At 48.0% G+C, this 16,029-nt stretch overlaps 1 protein-coding gene across 2 annotated transcripts in view; it reads right to left on the reverse strand.

The window, feature by feature from the left end:
* The window catches only part of Fgd5 (FYVE, RhoGEF and PH domain containing 5), a 98,037-nt gene that overhangs the window by 16,119 nt on the left and 65,889 nt on the right, over positions 1–16,029 (reverse strand). Inside the window, exons 6-10 of one of the 2 annotated variants that reach the window (XM_057755613.1) lie at positions 12,848–13,008; positions 12,495–12,660; positions 11,876–11,960; positions 9,689–9,739; positions 9,075–9,133 (exon numbers count right to left, since the gene is read on the reverse strand). In XM_057755613.1, the coding sequence (XP_057611596.1) occupies positions 9,075–9,133; positions 9,689–9,739; positions 11,876–11,960; positions 12,495–12,660; positions 12,848–13,008 (522 nt within the window). Of the gene's footprint in view, positions 1–9,074; positions 9,134–9,688; positions 9,740–11,875; positions 11,964–12,494; positions 12,661–12,847; positions 13,009–16,029 lie in introns of both variants that reach the window. The other variant, XM_057755537.1, reaches the window with a different exon arrangement.

Below are 16,029 nucleotides of genomic sequence, written 5' to 3' on the forward strand. Positions count from 1 at the left end.
GGAGGACAGAGTCCTGGGAGATGCCGGTGAGCAGGCTGCATACAAGGTTTCAGCACTCCAGAGGCCAGAAGCCCACCAGCCCCTTAGGCAAAGACCATGTACTTTGAGAAGAGGGTTATGGACTGTACCCTGATACCACAGAGAAACTGACTATCCCAGAAGACCGGCAAAGACCTGTCCAAGCCCAGCCTCAGGCTCAGGGTAGAATGGGGCTGCCACAGAGCACGAGGCCACCAGACATGCCCTTCCCCAGAGTAGGCACACATGGGGAGAGGGCCTTTCTGCCTACAGATATTTCTGGAACCAGGAATGGAGCTGAATGTGAGGCAACTCAGTTCTTAGAGCCGTGCAGATGCACGAGACCTGGAGGGAGATGAGGGCTGACAAGACGGAGGTCAGATGAGTATCCAGCCCCATCATCATCTATGACCGGCCTGGATCAACTGGTCACGCTCCCCACATCCCACCACATACAGCACAATCAAAACAAGATGTAAATGCTGCTCTCCATAGCCTCCGCAGAACTTATGCCTTCATGGCATCTGGTATTCAACCAAAAGTCACAAGAACACTTTGGTTGCGGGGCATAAAGAAACCAAGTTGGAGCTGACCTGAGCTCCTCCTTCCAGATGGCGAGCTTCCATAGGGCTGTGCAGGTTGCTGGGGGAGAAAAGCTATCAATAGCATCACTCATTGACAAACTCTGCATGCTACAAACCATCCTGCTAGGCAAGATGTGCCCCCTGGTACAACAGTGGCATGAAGGTTGTGGGAGCAACCAGCCACTTTAGGATTGGATTCCCACAGAAGGGAAGTCACATCTGTCACTGAAACCTTAGTCAAAAGCCCATGGCTAGGGAGGTGATAGGCCGTAGGAGGGAAACAACACTGTTGTCTTGATAAATGGACATGTTGTCAGAGTACATTCTAAATATCTGTTTATACAGATAGATTAGTGCTGCCCTCCTTGGTCAGAGGAGCTGCTCTCTGCAGTGGTCCAGACTCCTAACTGTCAAAGTGCTGAGTATGAATGGTGATTAAGTGTTCAGCCATAAGTGGGACAGCTACATCAATACCCAACTCCTAAGGCTCAGAGAGGGACAGGATGATGGGGAGGAGTACCGTGAAATGCCATCTTCTAGACATGACATGGCCATTGTATTCACAGCAACTAGGGTCACCTGTGTAAGGCCTGCCGAATATCAAGTCAACAAGGTTAGTCACCATTGCAGCAGGCAGGGCTAATTGGATTCGGTGAGTTACAATAATAAAAAAAGAAGAACACTAAGGGAGATATATGATGCTGGGGAGGCTTGGGAGGATGAGAAGGGAGTTTGGGGTAGACATAATCAAAATACATTTTTATGTGCATGAAATTATCAAATAGCAAATAAAAAATATGCTACTATTTTTGTTTTAATCATGAGAACACATGATTTCCAAAACCAAATTGGAAAGGTGTCTCAGAAGAGAACACTGGCTGCTCTTCCAGGGGACCTGGGTTCGATTCCCAGCACCCACATGCCAGCTCACAACCACCTGTAATTCTAGCTCCAGGGGATCTAGTGTCCTCTGCTGGCCTCCAGAGGCTCCAAGTATGCATGTGGCACACAGACTTACACATTTTGCTGGCAAAACACCCATTACATATAATAATAATAATAAATTTTTAAAAATACCAAACTGGGGAGACAAATGCAATTTTTTTTTCAGAGAGAAAGCAGTGTACACATTCTAGGTGACAGGCATCAGAGCTCTGGGACAAGAACCAAAGCACTGTTACGCTTTGGGCCTGGTGCGAAGGTAGATGGCACATACAGACATAATGGAGAACTTAAGTATGGCAGCTGGCTGCACAGAGGAGTTTAGGGAAACAGAAAACAAAGCACACAACCCACAGTACCAGACATGGAGACTCTTCCCAGTTAGTTGTGAACTGAACAGAGCTAAGGAAAGGAAGAGCCAGAGAGCATGAAGATAGATCACTAGAACACAGGTTGGGGAGATAGCTCAGTAGTTAACGTGTTTGCCTTGAATGCAAGGGTGAAGACATGAGTTCAATCTCCCATACCCATGTAAAAGCCTGGATGTGGCACCTATAATCCCATCGCCACGGAAGTGGATATTGATCAGTCAGTCTACCTGAATCAGTGAGTTCCAGGGTCAGTGAAAAACTCTGTCTTAAAAAATGAGGTAGGTCATCCTGAGTGAGGTAAACCAGACCCAAAAAGAGGAACATGGGATGTACTCACTCATATTTGGATTCTAGCCATAAATAAAGGACATTGAGCCTATAATTTGTGATCCTAGAGAAGCTAAATAAGAAGGTGAACCCAAAGAAAACATATAGGCATCCTCCTGAATATTAACCTTCATCAGGCGATGAAAGGAGACAGAGACAGAGACCCACATTGGAGCACCGGACTGAAATCTCAAGGTCCAAATCAGGAGCAGAAGGAGAGAGAACACGAGCAAGGAACTCAGGACGGCAAGGGGTGCACCCACACACTGAGACAATGGGGATGTTCTATCGGGAACTCACCAAGGCCAGCTGGCCTGGGTCTGAAAAAGCATGGGATAAAACCAGACTCGCTGAACATAGCGGACAATGAAGACTACTGAGAACTCAAGAACAATGGCAATGGGTTTTTGATCCTACTTCACGTACTGGCTCTGTGGGAGCCTAGGCAGTTTGGATGCTCACCTTACTAGACCTGGATGGAGGTGGGTGGTCCTTGGACTTCCCACAGGGCAGGGAACCCTGATTGCTCTTAGGGCTGACGAGGGAGAGGGACTTGATTGGGGGAGGGGGAGGGAACTGGGAGGCGGTGGCAGGGAGGAGGCATAAATCTTTAATAAAGAGATAAATAAATAAATTTATATATATATAAAAAGATGCTTACTGACAGGACTGAGCTATTAAAATCCACATCATTCTAAATAAAAAAAAAATGAGGTAGGTCACCGAGGTGTAGAAGCACATGTCTCTAGGCAGAGGCTAAACTCTCTCTGAGTTCTGAGTTTAGGCCACATTAGTCTGCATAGTAAGTTTCAGGACAGTCAGAGCTACATAGGTAGACCCTTCCTGAAAAAGAAAAACAACAACCAAAACCAAAAAACCAAACCAAACAAAACAAAAAACCCAAGAAACAGTAGAGGCTTCTTCTGCAAAAAGAAACCAGTACCTGGCCCCATCATTGGAGCCAAAAGTCCATGGCTAAACAGGTCATAGGTCCTAGTAGAGAACCTACCACTGTCATTCTGCTAAATGGGCATCATATTAAATGGATGCCTAATGATTTATTGTTATACCCATAGATTAGTGTGTCTTTCAGCCGTCACCCGAGAAGCTGCTTTTAGCAATAAACACCCACAACTGATCAGGGTGTAGAGAACGAGAGACGGCAGAATGCTCAGCCCTAAGTGGGACACATGTATCACATTCCTGCTTTGCAAGGCACAGGGATCAAAGCAGAAGAAGGGGCAAGAAGATTGTAAAAGCCAGAGGCAGTGGAAGACTATGAGAAAACTGTGTTTTCCAGACTCAACAGGGCAGCTGCACAGGTGAACTCACAGCAGCTGTGACAGCAGGCACTTGCAAAGACCCAAGCCAGCACGGGGAGAGGGAAGGTGGGCATGAAGTCCAACTGAGTCCCAGCTGAGGAGCTACTGGCAGGTGATAGTTGCTGGTGGAGGGAGAGTCAGTGTTCTTTAAGGATATGATCCCCAGTATGTCCACCATGTTCCAGTGGAAAGCCACACGCTCAAGAGTCTATGTATGGGCAGCATTAACTGGACCTAATGGTGTAGTTGTGGAGCGAGAGGAGAGCGAGAGCACCTGCGTGAGAGAGGGAGGGAGGGAGAGAACACAAAATAGAGTGGGGAGGGGAGGAGGTTGGCTCTGGGGGAAGGGGCTGAATATGATCAAAATACATTGTATGAAATCCTCAAAGAACTAATTAAAAAAGAAGACGGTGGAGAGAGTTGAGGAAGATACCAATATTGACGTCCATGTGTGTGTACACATTTGTGAACATCTATACCTGCACAAAAAATGAGGAAAAGGAAAGTGTGTGTGTGTGTGTGTGTGTGTGTGTGAGCACATGTGTGTGTGTGAGAGAAAGTGAGTGAATGGGGAGTGAGAATAAAGCATCCAAGAGACTTTTCAACAAAAAAAAAAAAAAAAGGAAAGAAGAAGAAGAGGGAGAGGAGGAGGAGAAACAAGAAGAAGAAGGAGGAGGAGGAGGACCAACAAAGCTCAGATCCAAGCAAGAAGCTGAGACTGACAGGCCCAGCACACTCTGTTCCCCTCACGTCAGAGTCAAACTTCCCCAAATCAAACAACAGATAATTTTTGTTTGTTTGTTTATTTGAGACAAACTCTTGCCACAAAGCTCAGGATGGCCTTTAACTTGCAGCCATCCTCCTGCTTCATCAGGATGAGCTACCATAGCCAGCTAGCAGAGAAGAAGTCACAGGCATTCAAAAGGGAAGGCCACACAACACAGAGAGCAAATATCAACATCCTAACAACAGTTTTAGTGGACTGTGAGTCAGAAGACAATGATGTGTCATCTTCGAGTTACTGAGAGAAAAAAATTGACCAAGTCAGCTTTTAATACACAGGAAAAATATTTTTCAGAAGTGGAGATAAACTTCACAACTAACGACATGGGAGATGGATGGTGGGGAGCAGGTTCTCTCTCTCATGGAGTGAGGGCTTTTGATAAGTAAGGTGAGGGGCTAGAACCATCCAGGTTGTAACGATTTGAGTAGACAGGCTGATTAGGTGTGGGAATATCTACCATGTGACCACACATAGGTCAGTAGAGAATACCCACCATGTGTCTGCACATGGGTCAGTAGAGAATACCCACCACGTGTCTACACATAGGTCAGTAGAGAATACCCACCACGTGTCTACACATAGATCAGTAGAGAATGCCCACCACGTGTCTACACATAGGTCAGTAGAGAAATCCCACCACGTGTCTACACATAGGTCAGTAGAGAATACCCACCATGTGTCTACACATGGGTCAGTAGACACATGTGTTTTTCTTCACTCTGTCAACCAGGAGCACCTAACAGAAATGAGAGCTCCAGCACAGTAGCTTGGTTTCTAGGCAACTGCTCTACCCCTGAGCTCTCTCTTCCAGGGAAACTTGGAGAGATGATCTATTCTTGGAGAGAATACTTGGAGAGAGAATGAACGAACCAACAACAAACCACCTAAACACTCAAAGGGGGAAGCACAGATCAGCTGAAAGAGCAATCTGGAACAATTCTTGCCAAAGGAATTCTTCTATTCCTAACATTTTGGGTTTAAAAATTGTTTTAATTTGATTCTTCTCTATTTTGAGAAATAAATAAATCAATGTGGGCTAAAATAAATATTCACAAATTGGTACTGACATAAATGATTGGTCTGTTTTGTGTATGAGGATGGCCTGCACCCATCATTGAGAGGGAAGAGACACAGCTACAAGTAAGATTCTGGAACATTTAGGAGGCCATCAGCTTAAAGGAAGAGGAAAGTCTCTCTGTACTACTCCAGAGTGGACTGTGCACAGTGACTTTCCTTCAGAGACTGCAGAAAAGGCAGGGAACACATGATCTCAGTCAGGAGACCAGGGTCATGTCACACCATTACAAGATGGAATCCCATTTTTGTGATTCTCTTCCCGTACACTCACAAATCTGGTATCATAATGAAGAAAACCTCAGATTCCAACAGTGAGTGTCCTGCAGTATACTTGACCATGATCCCTCAAGACCTCCATAGTCATCCAACTCAGGGACCATCTGAGAAACTGGCTCCAAGGGGAGCCTCCAAAGATGTAATGACCAAAGTCCAACAAGACAAAATGGCAGCCTACAGAATGGGAAAAGATCTTCTTCGCCAACCTCATACATCAAAAAGAGGGCTGATCTCCAAAATATACAAAGAACTCAAGAAATTGGTCATCAAAAGAATAAATAATCCAGTAAAAAATGGGGTACAGACCTAAACAGAGAACTCTCAACAGATGAGTCTAAAATGGCTGAAAGATACTTAAGGAAATGCTCAACATTCTTAGCTGTCAGAGAAATGCAAATCAAAAACAATTCTGAGATTCCATTTTACATCTGTAAGAATGGCCAATATCAAAAACACTGATGACAACTTATGCTGGAGAGGTTGTGGGGAAAAGGGAACACTCCTGCATTGCTGGTGAGAGTGCAAGCTGGTACAGCCCCTTTGGATGTCAGTATGGCGATTTCTCAGAAAATTAGGAAACAGCCTACCTCAAGACCCAGCAATACCACTTTTGGGTATATACCCAAAAGATGCCCAATCATACCACAAGAACATGTGCTCAACTATGTTATAGCAGCATTATTTGTCATAGCCAGAACCCAGAAAGAACCTAAATTCCCCTTGACCTAAGAATGGATAAGGAAAATGTGGTACATTTAGACAATGGAGTATTACACAGCAGGAAAAAAACCAATGTCATCTTGAAATTTGAGGGCAAACGGATGGATCTAGAAAACATCATATTGAGTAAGGTAACCCAGACCCAGAAAGACAAATATAACATGTACTCATTCATATGTGGCTTTTAGACATAAAGCAAAGAAAAACCAGCCTACAGTTCACAATCCCAGAGAACATAGACAACAAAGAGGACCCTAAGAGAGACATACATGGATCTAATCTACATGGAAGTAGAAAAAGATAAAATCTCCTGAGTAAACTGGGATCATGGGGATCACAGGAAAGGGTAGAAGGAGAGGGAAGAGAAAGGGAGGGGAGCAGAGAAGAATATATAGCTCAATAAAAACAATAAAAAAGATGTAATGACCAAAGTGATGAATCCTGGAACAGGATATCGGGCCTGTGAGAATTATAGGTAATAATGCCATTTCCAATGGGCTCTTATCACAGCCAAGGCTTCATGTTAATAGAAGACATTAACAACAGGGAAATGACGGAACCCATGGGAACTCTTGGTATTATCTTCTTAAACTTTTCTGTAATTTAAAAATTGTTCTAAAAGTAAAATGTGTTCAGAAAGTAGCATGGTGGACTCCAGGGGTTGGGTGAGGGGTGATGTGCAAGGAGATAGAGTTTCAGCTGGAAAGATGATGACATTCTGGAGATAGGCTTTATGACCAAGGTACAGTTTAGAGATGGGCTAAGGGCTGGAAGAAGTGGTACATCCTTCCCATCCTAGCACATGGGAGGCAGAGGCAGGCAGATCTCTGTCTCAGAACAAAACACAACATCAGCAGCAATAGCAACAACTGGCTAAGGCTAAGAGTGGACTTCCACAAAGACAACATACAAGTGGTTGATAGGTGTATGTAAAAGGGTCCAATGTCACCCACTCAACACAAACCAGTGTTGTTCCAACCAGTTGGTTGGGAAACATAAACCAGACCCGTGAGACACCACTTCCCTCATAAGAAAGAGCAGTAATAAAGAAGAGGGGAAAGACTTGAGTGCTGGTGAGGGTGTGGAGAGCAGAGACCCCTGTGTGGGGGGTGGGGGGTACGCCAGTGAATTCAGCCTTACAGCAATTAGTATGGAGTTTCCTCCAACCACTGAAACTGATGTATGATTCAGCAATCCTACTAGATACATCTTAAGAAATCAGAACGGGTGTGCCACAAGCAGATAGACCAGCAAGCAAAGGGAGGGGTGAAGTGGTCTCAACTGAAGCAGCTTGCCTGTGCCTACCACCACAGCATCCACCTCACCCTGACTCAGGTGTAGCTGCCCCATCCCTATTATGGGTGCTGTGAATGGAACCTCACCTCTCCCTGGGCAGGGGAGGAGACACATTCATGTCAACTTAGAAGCAGGACTTCCTGAAGCCTTCCTGAAGGATGTGGAGAACGCCACCAGCTTCTACAGCAGCGGGATCCTGTCCCCAAAGCACCTCTATCTTTCCGCTGCACCGAGGGCACCTCACAGCATGCACAAGATGCCCAGGTGACAAAGAGCAAGGTATGACATCCTCGCCGTGGGAGATAAGAGGATCAGATGGCTGTGACAGTTGTGATCCTTCTGGAAGCAGCTCTGGAAACTGACCTGTGTTTTCGAGCCTGTTGCCTTCAGCTTTCTCCTCAGCTGCCCAGCCTGGCCAGCTCTAGCTACTGTTCCCAGATCTAGTCCTACCAGCCACACTGAGCAACAAAACACAGCTGATGTACCCTGGATCTCTCAGTCCCAGCCTCGGCCCTGGCTTCCTTGTATTCTCATCAACATGCACATGCTTGCAGGCCCCCCACAGCATGTCCTCTTATCAGAAGTGATGCTACCTCCTCTAACCCTAGCTCCAGGGCACTCCGTCCTCTGAACCCTCAGCTCATCATCTCCATGGTTATTTGAATCCATGGTCCCTGCTCTGAGGAACTCAAGGCCTGACTTACAGTCAATGTCCTCAGATTCCATTTTCTAATCAGTGTAGGTTCTCTGTGTATTTGCTGGAGCAGAACTGCCGAGCAATGCCTTGGCACCCATACCACTATCATCCTCTTCTATGCCAGTGAAAGACATGACTAATGGATTGCTGAATCTTCTCATCAGCCTCTGGCTCATTTTCAACACACAACTCTAGTGGTAACAGCCTGGGGAATATGTGGATACAGATGATCATAGAAACTGCTCAGGTAGAACTGGGGGTATGTGGAAGAGAACCTGACATCCTCAGTAGAAACCTGTGTCCCATAAACAGGACACGTGCCATCACAACCAGATGTGCATGCAGAGCTCAGGCACCAGGCAGACCAGTGATTCTGACTTTGGGGACATGAGGGGTTCCTAAGAGTGGAGCATGTCACTTGCTGAGAAGTGGGCAGTGGCACTGTTTATCAAGTCTGCACAAGTCTATAACCCTTCACAGCTTAAATGGAACAAGAAGCCCAAAGAGGAGCACACAGGTCTTGCAGCAAATGCCAGGCTAGAACCCAAGGTTCTTTGGAGAATCCCGGGAGACAGACAGTAGGGCAGCACGAGGCAGATAAGCAGAATGAAGCAGGACCTGGGGTCTCTACCCCAGAGAAGAAGCCATGGCTGGACTCACCCCTTGCTCCATGCTTTCATTGGCACGGTCTGTCACTTTGGAGATTAGAGTCAGAGCACCTGGGAGCAAAGGACAGACAGACAGAAGCTTTATGATTGCTAGTCCAGCTTCCACAGCCCTTACCTCTCCTTTGGCTGTGTGCCTACACCGTCTTCCCTGTGGTGGGCCAGGAAGGTAGAGCGGCACTGGTTTTTCCCACTTCAGCATCAGGGCACGAGCGTAACCACAGCCCTTCCGTGACTTCCTCGGTCTCCCTGGCTGCTGACTATATTACAGTGGGTCCACCCTAGTAGGGGCTGAGGCACCAGCCCAGGAGGGAGCATGGTGTGGTTAAGGGGGCAGTGGACATCTTAGAGCATCCTTCTTAGATCACCCAACTCTGTGACTTTCTCTTCCTTTGCCGGACAGATTCCTTAGGCTTTCACAGCTATGGATGGTAGAGGTCATCTCGAGAGACTCGAGGAGTCTTGGCAGAGAACCCAGGTGTCATATGCAGAATGCACCTAGCTGGTCCTGCTCCATGTCTATATTGGACACTGGTGTAGACCTTAGGATTAATGGATAGGAGACAAAACAAGGAGGTGTGGCTTCCTCCAGGGTCTTTCCAGACTTACTCTGAGTGTTGTCATACTCTGCTGAGTCCGGGCACAGGTTGTTTAAATAATCTGGAGAGAGAGAGAGAGACAACAGTCAGTTCTGGCAGTAAAGTGGCCTTCTGTCCTCCACAGTGACCTCTCTTCTCTAGAGATGGACGAGTTGCACAAGAATAGAGTGCCCACCTTCTCACCACATCAGCCCACCCGAGACCAGGACCCTCTTAGCATCCTGACCGCCACCAGCAGCCACTCACTCATTCAACCCTTATCTAGTCATGACCTGGGATGGCTATACCTCTGGGATACAGACACAAGAAAGTATTCGCTGTCCGTTGCAAGGTTACAAGACATGACAAGCTACACAGTACTATATTACAGTGTATCCACCCTAGTAGGGGCTGAGGCACCAGCCTAGGAGGGAGCAGGGTGTGGCTGAGGGAGCAAAGGACATCTTAAAGCATCCTTCTTAGGTCACCTAACTCCATGACCTTCTCTTCCTCTGCTGGACAGAGCCCCCAGGCTCCCACAGCTAAAGATGGCAGAGGTCATCTCAAAGGACTTGAGGAGTCTGGTTGATACCCCAGAGGTATCATACGCAGAATGCACCCAGCTGGGCCTGCTCTGGGTCTATATTACAGGGTAGGGGGATATCACCCCTTGAGATGGTCCTAACCCCGCTACCTGCCTTCTGCTTTGTTCCTTGAAGTCTGGCCATATAGGCAGTCTTGCTACCCCTTGAACATGTTCCTGCCCTAGGGCCCCTCTACTTGTACTCTTTTCTAGAGCTTCATACAGCTCATGTCTTTTCTTTGCACACACCTTTGTTTTATGTCACCTCCTTGGAGAGGTCTTCTCTGCCATATCTAATGCATCAGCCCCATTCCCTAATCCTGTACTCTACTTGCTTTTATAGGACCATTCTCACCATAGATATTATGTATTCATATATTTTAATATATACTTGCATACTTAGATATAAAATCATTGGTACTAGGGGTGGACCCAGGGCCTGGCATATGCTAAGCCCATGGCTTGTCATAGCATTTTATCTCTCCATTGTAACTGTCATTTGCTGCCTGTTTCATTTGCTGCCATTGCCAGCGTCCAGCACGGGTCTGGTACTTAGGCTGTGCTCAGTGGCTACTTGCTGAATTGAATGAGTAGATTATTTAGACTGCAACCCCAGCACAATTTCCTTGTGACCCCTCAAAGTGCATGTGCCCTACCCTGCAAGGGAGTAAAAAAGACACTCATGGGAACCTCAGAAACAGGATAGGGCCTGTGTCTATGTGGGAGGCTGTGGCCAGTGAGCATGGAGCTAGACCCAGAGGCAGGGGTGTCTGCAAGGTAGAGAGGGAAGGGAAGAGGAAGGGCCTAGGCCTAGGCCCTGTGAGATAGTTTGAATAAGAATAAGAAAGCCCCCCTCATAGGCTTGTATGTTTGAGTGTTCAGTCACCAGGAAGTAGTACTATATGAGGATTAGAAAGATTAGGAGGTATGGCCTTGTTGGAATAAGTGTGGCCTTGTTGGAGGAAATGTGTTGTTGGACTCGGGCTTTAAGGGTTCAAAAGTGTACACAAGACCAAGTATCTGTCTGACTGTCTGTCTGTCTGTCTGCCTGCCTGCCTCCCTGAAGATCAGTATCTCGCTCTCAGAGACTCCATCACCACACCTGCCATGCTTGTCCCATGCTCCCTGCCATAGTGACAATGAGCTGACCCTCTGAACTATAAGCCAGCCCCCAATTAAATGCTTTCTCTTATAAGAGGTGCTTGATCATGGTGTCTCTTTGCAGCAACAGAACAGTGGCGAAGTCACTCTGGTAAGCCAAAGAGGAGAGGCAGCCAGAGTGGCAGAGGGCAGAAGATGGGAAGAAGGCTGGCCAGCATATGGCGGAGCTGAGAGGGCCAAGCCTCAAGAGGGAGCACATGGCAAAGCCACAGGATGGCAGCGGGCCCGAGGTGGAAAATGTCCACTATTCTCACCATGACGGGGCCTAGGAAGGCAGCTGAGTTAGAAAATGCACAATGAGAGTCCCACCAGGTTTCTGGGTTTGGGGGCAGGAAGGGGCTAGTGGCGCAGTGCATGTGACTCAGTGACCCTGAGGATCTCGAGCTGTGCCGTCTTTCCTACACCTGCTAAGCTGCATGAAGGTCTTATTCCCAGGGCACTCCACCTCAGCCCCCCTGGACTCTAATGCCTCACCAGTGAGCAACACTTGGTACTGGAAGAGGCGCTGGACTACACGCAGCATCCGATGCTTCATGCTCTGGCCACCCCCTTGCGAACACTGCTACAAGAGGGGAGGAGAGATGCCATCAGAGACCCACAGACACACTTCATCCTGCTCTCACCAACTGCAATCTCCCACATTGTCAGGCCCAAGCTGTCTTCCGCAGGAAGCCCTCTTGTATCATCCTGGCAGGTTCATGGTCACGCTCGATAACTCAGTTCTCTGAGGTCCTACTCTGCCCCAACATTAGTAACAGAGATAAGCTCCCCTTTGACCACCCAGGAACTAGCCTTCCCGTTTGTGACCAGTGCTGGCCACTTCCGTGGTTGCCCTCTGGCTGGGCCCCAGCTTGATTCATAGAAATGAGAGAACTAACTCTAAGATTCTTCCTGTGACTTCACCACCCACTGCCCAACAGGGGTCATTCAGTCCTGGGTTCCTCTCCTTCGAGTCCCCACCGGGTCTCCCGATCTACTGCCCATATTGGTCCTTCTATATGTCTCATTCACCTCTCTTAAGTCTTTCCATGTCTCCCTGTCTGGGGCCCCACAATATCCTTACAGCAGAGTCTCTAAAGACCTGGGAACCCACCTCAAATTCCCGGACGGTGCTGGCCAGCCGGGGTGAGAGCAGGCAACTCTCAGCGAGCAGCCCCAGGTACCTGTCAAACTGCAGGATGTGTGCAGCATGGTGTTCAAATTCCTGCTCGCGGACCAGGAAGATGTCAGCCACCTGCGGCTGTTGGCCCTCCCCATTGCTAGGGAGAGGACAGACAGTGAAAAGTCAGCCTGTGGACAACAAAGGGTGGGGTTCTGGGGGCTACTTTGCTTGGGGGTACACAACTTACCACCTCTCTGGGAGACAGCGTTTTTGTATTTGTGGAGATTTTTGTCTGCCCCCACCCCAGGTGGCATAAGCGGGGTATGGGACCCCAGGCTCCTCACCAATCCCCCAGCCTCTGTTCCAGGTTCTCCAGGATGCCCTGGTGAAGGTCACAGATAGCTGGGAGCTCCCGCAGGCCCTGCCGCAGCTCCTCTTGGGCCAGTGGCTCTCTGCCCTCTTGCTCTATGTTCTCCAAGGCCCTCAGGACGGCTCCATGGAAATCCTGCAACCCCAGAGGCCTGTTACGTACTGCATCAGGCAGCAAGGGCCCTTGAGGCTCCAGAGCCCTGACCTGAACAGAGATGGCTGCAAGAACTGAGGCCACTCACTGCCACTGGCTCCACACTGTCACCTGTGGATCAGGAAGGCCATCTCGTACCCACTTGCTACAGGGCTGTCTTCGCCCTTGCTCACACAGAGCAGTGTGGCCATGGTGACTTGGCCAGGACCCTTTGTTTACATGACGGAATCAGCTGCTGAGTCCTTTGCAAAGGAAACGCAAAGTCCTTGTTTTCTGGTTCTCCGCCTTGGAAGAAGCTCAAGTGCTACGTTGTTTTGAAAGAGAGCTTTGCAAAGCCACAGCAGGACCAATGAGATGGCTTAGTGAGTTAAGACACTTGAGTCAAACAGATGAGTTCAACTCCTAACATCCACAGACTGGAAGAAGAAAACTGACTCCCGTAAGCTGTCCTCTGACCTCCACATGTGTACACTGATATGAGTGTATATAAATACACACATGCTCACACACACACACACATGCTCTCTCTCTCTCACACACACACATGAAAGTAACATTTTAAAAATAAAGACACAGTCGAGAGAAGTTCAAGATTATTCTGTGCTACACAGAGTTTGAGGCCAGGCTAGACTACATGGGACCCCCGCCCCACATACACACACTAAAAGGAAAAGTCACAGTAGGTGTCTGTGACCCCAAAGTTCAAGAAACCAAAGTAGAAACTCACAAAGGCCAAAGAGGAGTTTGTGTAAAGCCACTTGCACACAGTCCTACAAACTTCTCCTCTTGTCTAGTCCAAGGTAAGAAGGAGCCTCACACCCACCGTTGCCATTTTCTTCCCTTAGCTCATACACAGACATCAGCTCACAGCCTCAGAAGAAAGGGGGAAGAGGGAAACTCATAACTTTTCTCATTATTTTAGCATTAGCTGTTGCTACTGCTCGCTGGGTATGATTTGAGGACCAGGCTTTGTCACCTGTTCTAGCTTACTTTCTATTACTGTGACAAAACCATGACCCAAAGTAACCTGGGAAGGAAAAGGTTTCTTTCAACTTACAGCTCACTGTCTTTCATCCAGGTAAGTTAGGGCAGGAACCAGGAGGCAGGAGCTGATGCAGAGGCAATGCTGCTTACTAACTTGCTCCTCATGGCTTGCTCAGATTGCTTCCTTATACAGCCCCACCCACCTGCCCAGGGGTGGCATGCCCCATAGTGGGCTGGCATAGTGGGCTGGCATAGCAGGCTGGATCCTCTCCCATCAATCATTAATCAAGACAATGCCACATAGACTGGCCTATAGACTAATCTGAAGGAGACAATTCCTCAATTGAGGTTGACAACTGATGCCAACTATGACATTATGGGGGCACAAGTACAGGAATAAGTCACATGTATAGGATTGGTGCCCCGTAGGGTTTCAGGCATCCACTGGGGACTTGGAAGGTGTCCCTACAGACTGGAAGATCCCACAGTTATGACGCTTCAGATGATCTGTGTTTAGGTCATGGGCTCACACATGGTTTGTTGTCTGCTGTCTCTGGAGCCTAGAGGCACCTTCAGTGTGAGAGGAACTTCATTCCCTTTGGGGAACCACACAACTGCTAGTTAGCAGGAGTGGAGCCTTTGTCTGAGGAAGTCAAGATTAGGAACCTGTCACTGTGAGGCTCACACCCAAAAGCACCACATAGCCCGGACAAAGAGAGGGAACAAAGGAGAGAATGGCTGGAGAGCAAAGAGGGAAGGAGTGAAAGGAAAACAGCAAGGGCAGACAGACAGTGGCGTGCAGAGCGTCCTCTGGGGAGCTTCCATGTTAACAGCTCCATAAATCCTTTCCTGCATGGTAATTAATCCTCACTGGCTCAGTCCCAGTAGGCACGGTAACCACCTGCAGGACAAGATGGCCATCTACAGGACAGAACAGCCATCAGCAAGACAATTACAATCCACTCTCACATCTGTTCTTAATGGAACCATGGAGTGCCGACTGCAGTGGGCATCTCCGGTGGAAAGGATTCTGCTGCCTCTATCACTGGCAAAACTACAGGGTCTCAGTATCTATCCCCAGGAGGAAACCTCATCTTAAGCGTTCCAGCAAACATTCCGTTATACATTCTGAGTGCTTGATCTGCAGCAAGCCCCAAGGACAGAGAGAGGGTAGTGGAGACATGTAGTTCTGCCCACCAAGAGATTGTGACTAAAAAAAAAAAAAAAAGACAAGAAGACATGTATGACATGAACCAGAATGGGGACCTAGGGCAAGTCAGAAGCGGGGAATCTGGCTTGGTGAAGGCTGGCAGGGAGGCCATGTCTCCACGGAGACAAGGGCAGTGCTGACGGGAGAGCAGCATGTGCTGCCCTAGGCAGCAGAGCATCTGAGAGATTGAAGATAGTCTTAGTCATGAGAGTTCATGAGGATGAGCGCGTGCAATAGTGAGTGTCTGTGTGTGCATGTGTGTTCATGAGTATGCACGTCAGTGCCCCCTTGCAAGAAAGTACAGAGTGCTGGAACGGGATGCTGCTTTAGGGATAGACCAGGGTCACTCCACTCCCTTAGTATATGTATTGTGGAGTTTCCACTCCAGCCTGCAGGACTCCCTAAGTCAAGGCCTAGAGATGCTCACACCCCTATCTACCCACAGAGGCACTTCTGTATGACCTCAGATGACCCTCTTATTCTCTGGACTCCGAAGTGGAGACACAAACACCTTCTGCTGCTGTGTTTAAGGGTTCTGTTTCCTGTCTTCCACCAGCACCTCCAGCACCCAATTAAGGAAGGTTCTTGGAGATAATAACAGGGACATTTACTGAGCGTACATACCAAGCCTACATACCCTTCCGTGTGTGTGTGTGTGTGCATTGAGAACTGAACCCAGGTCCTCATGCATGTAAGGAAAGCCTTCTACCATTCAGTCCCAGGCCCAGTTTCTTCATTAATGTTCATGGCAGCCCTATCTGGTTGTAATTTCCATTTTCTCCATAGCAGATCAGGCCTTGGGAGATGGA

This window comes from Chionomys nivalis, chromosome 1 (assembly GCF_950005125.1).
Source record: "Chionomys nivalis chromosome 1, mChiNiv1.1, whole genome shotgun sequence".
Taxonomy (NCBI): domain Eukaryota; kingdom Metazoa; phylum Chordata; class Mammalia; order Rodentia; family Cricetidae; genus Chionomys; species Chionomys nivalis.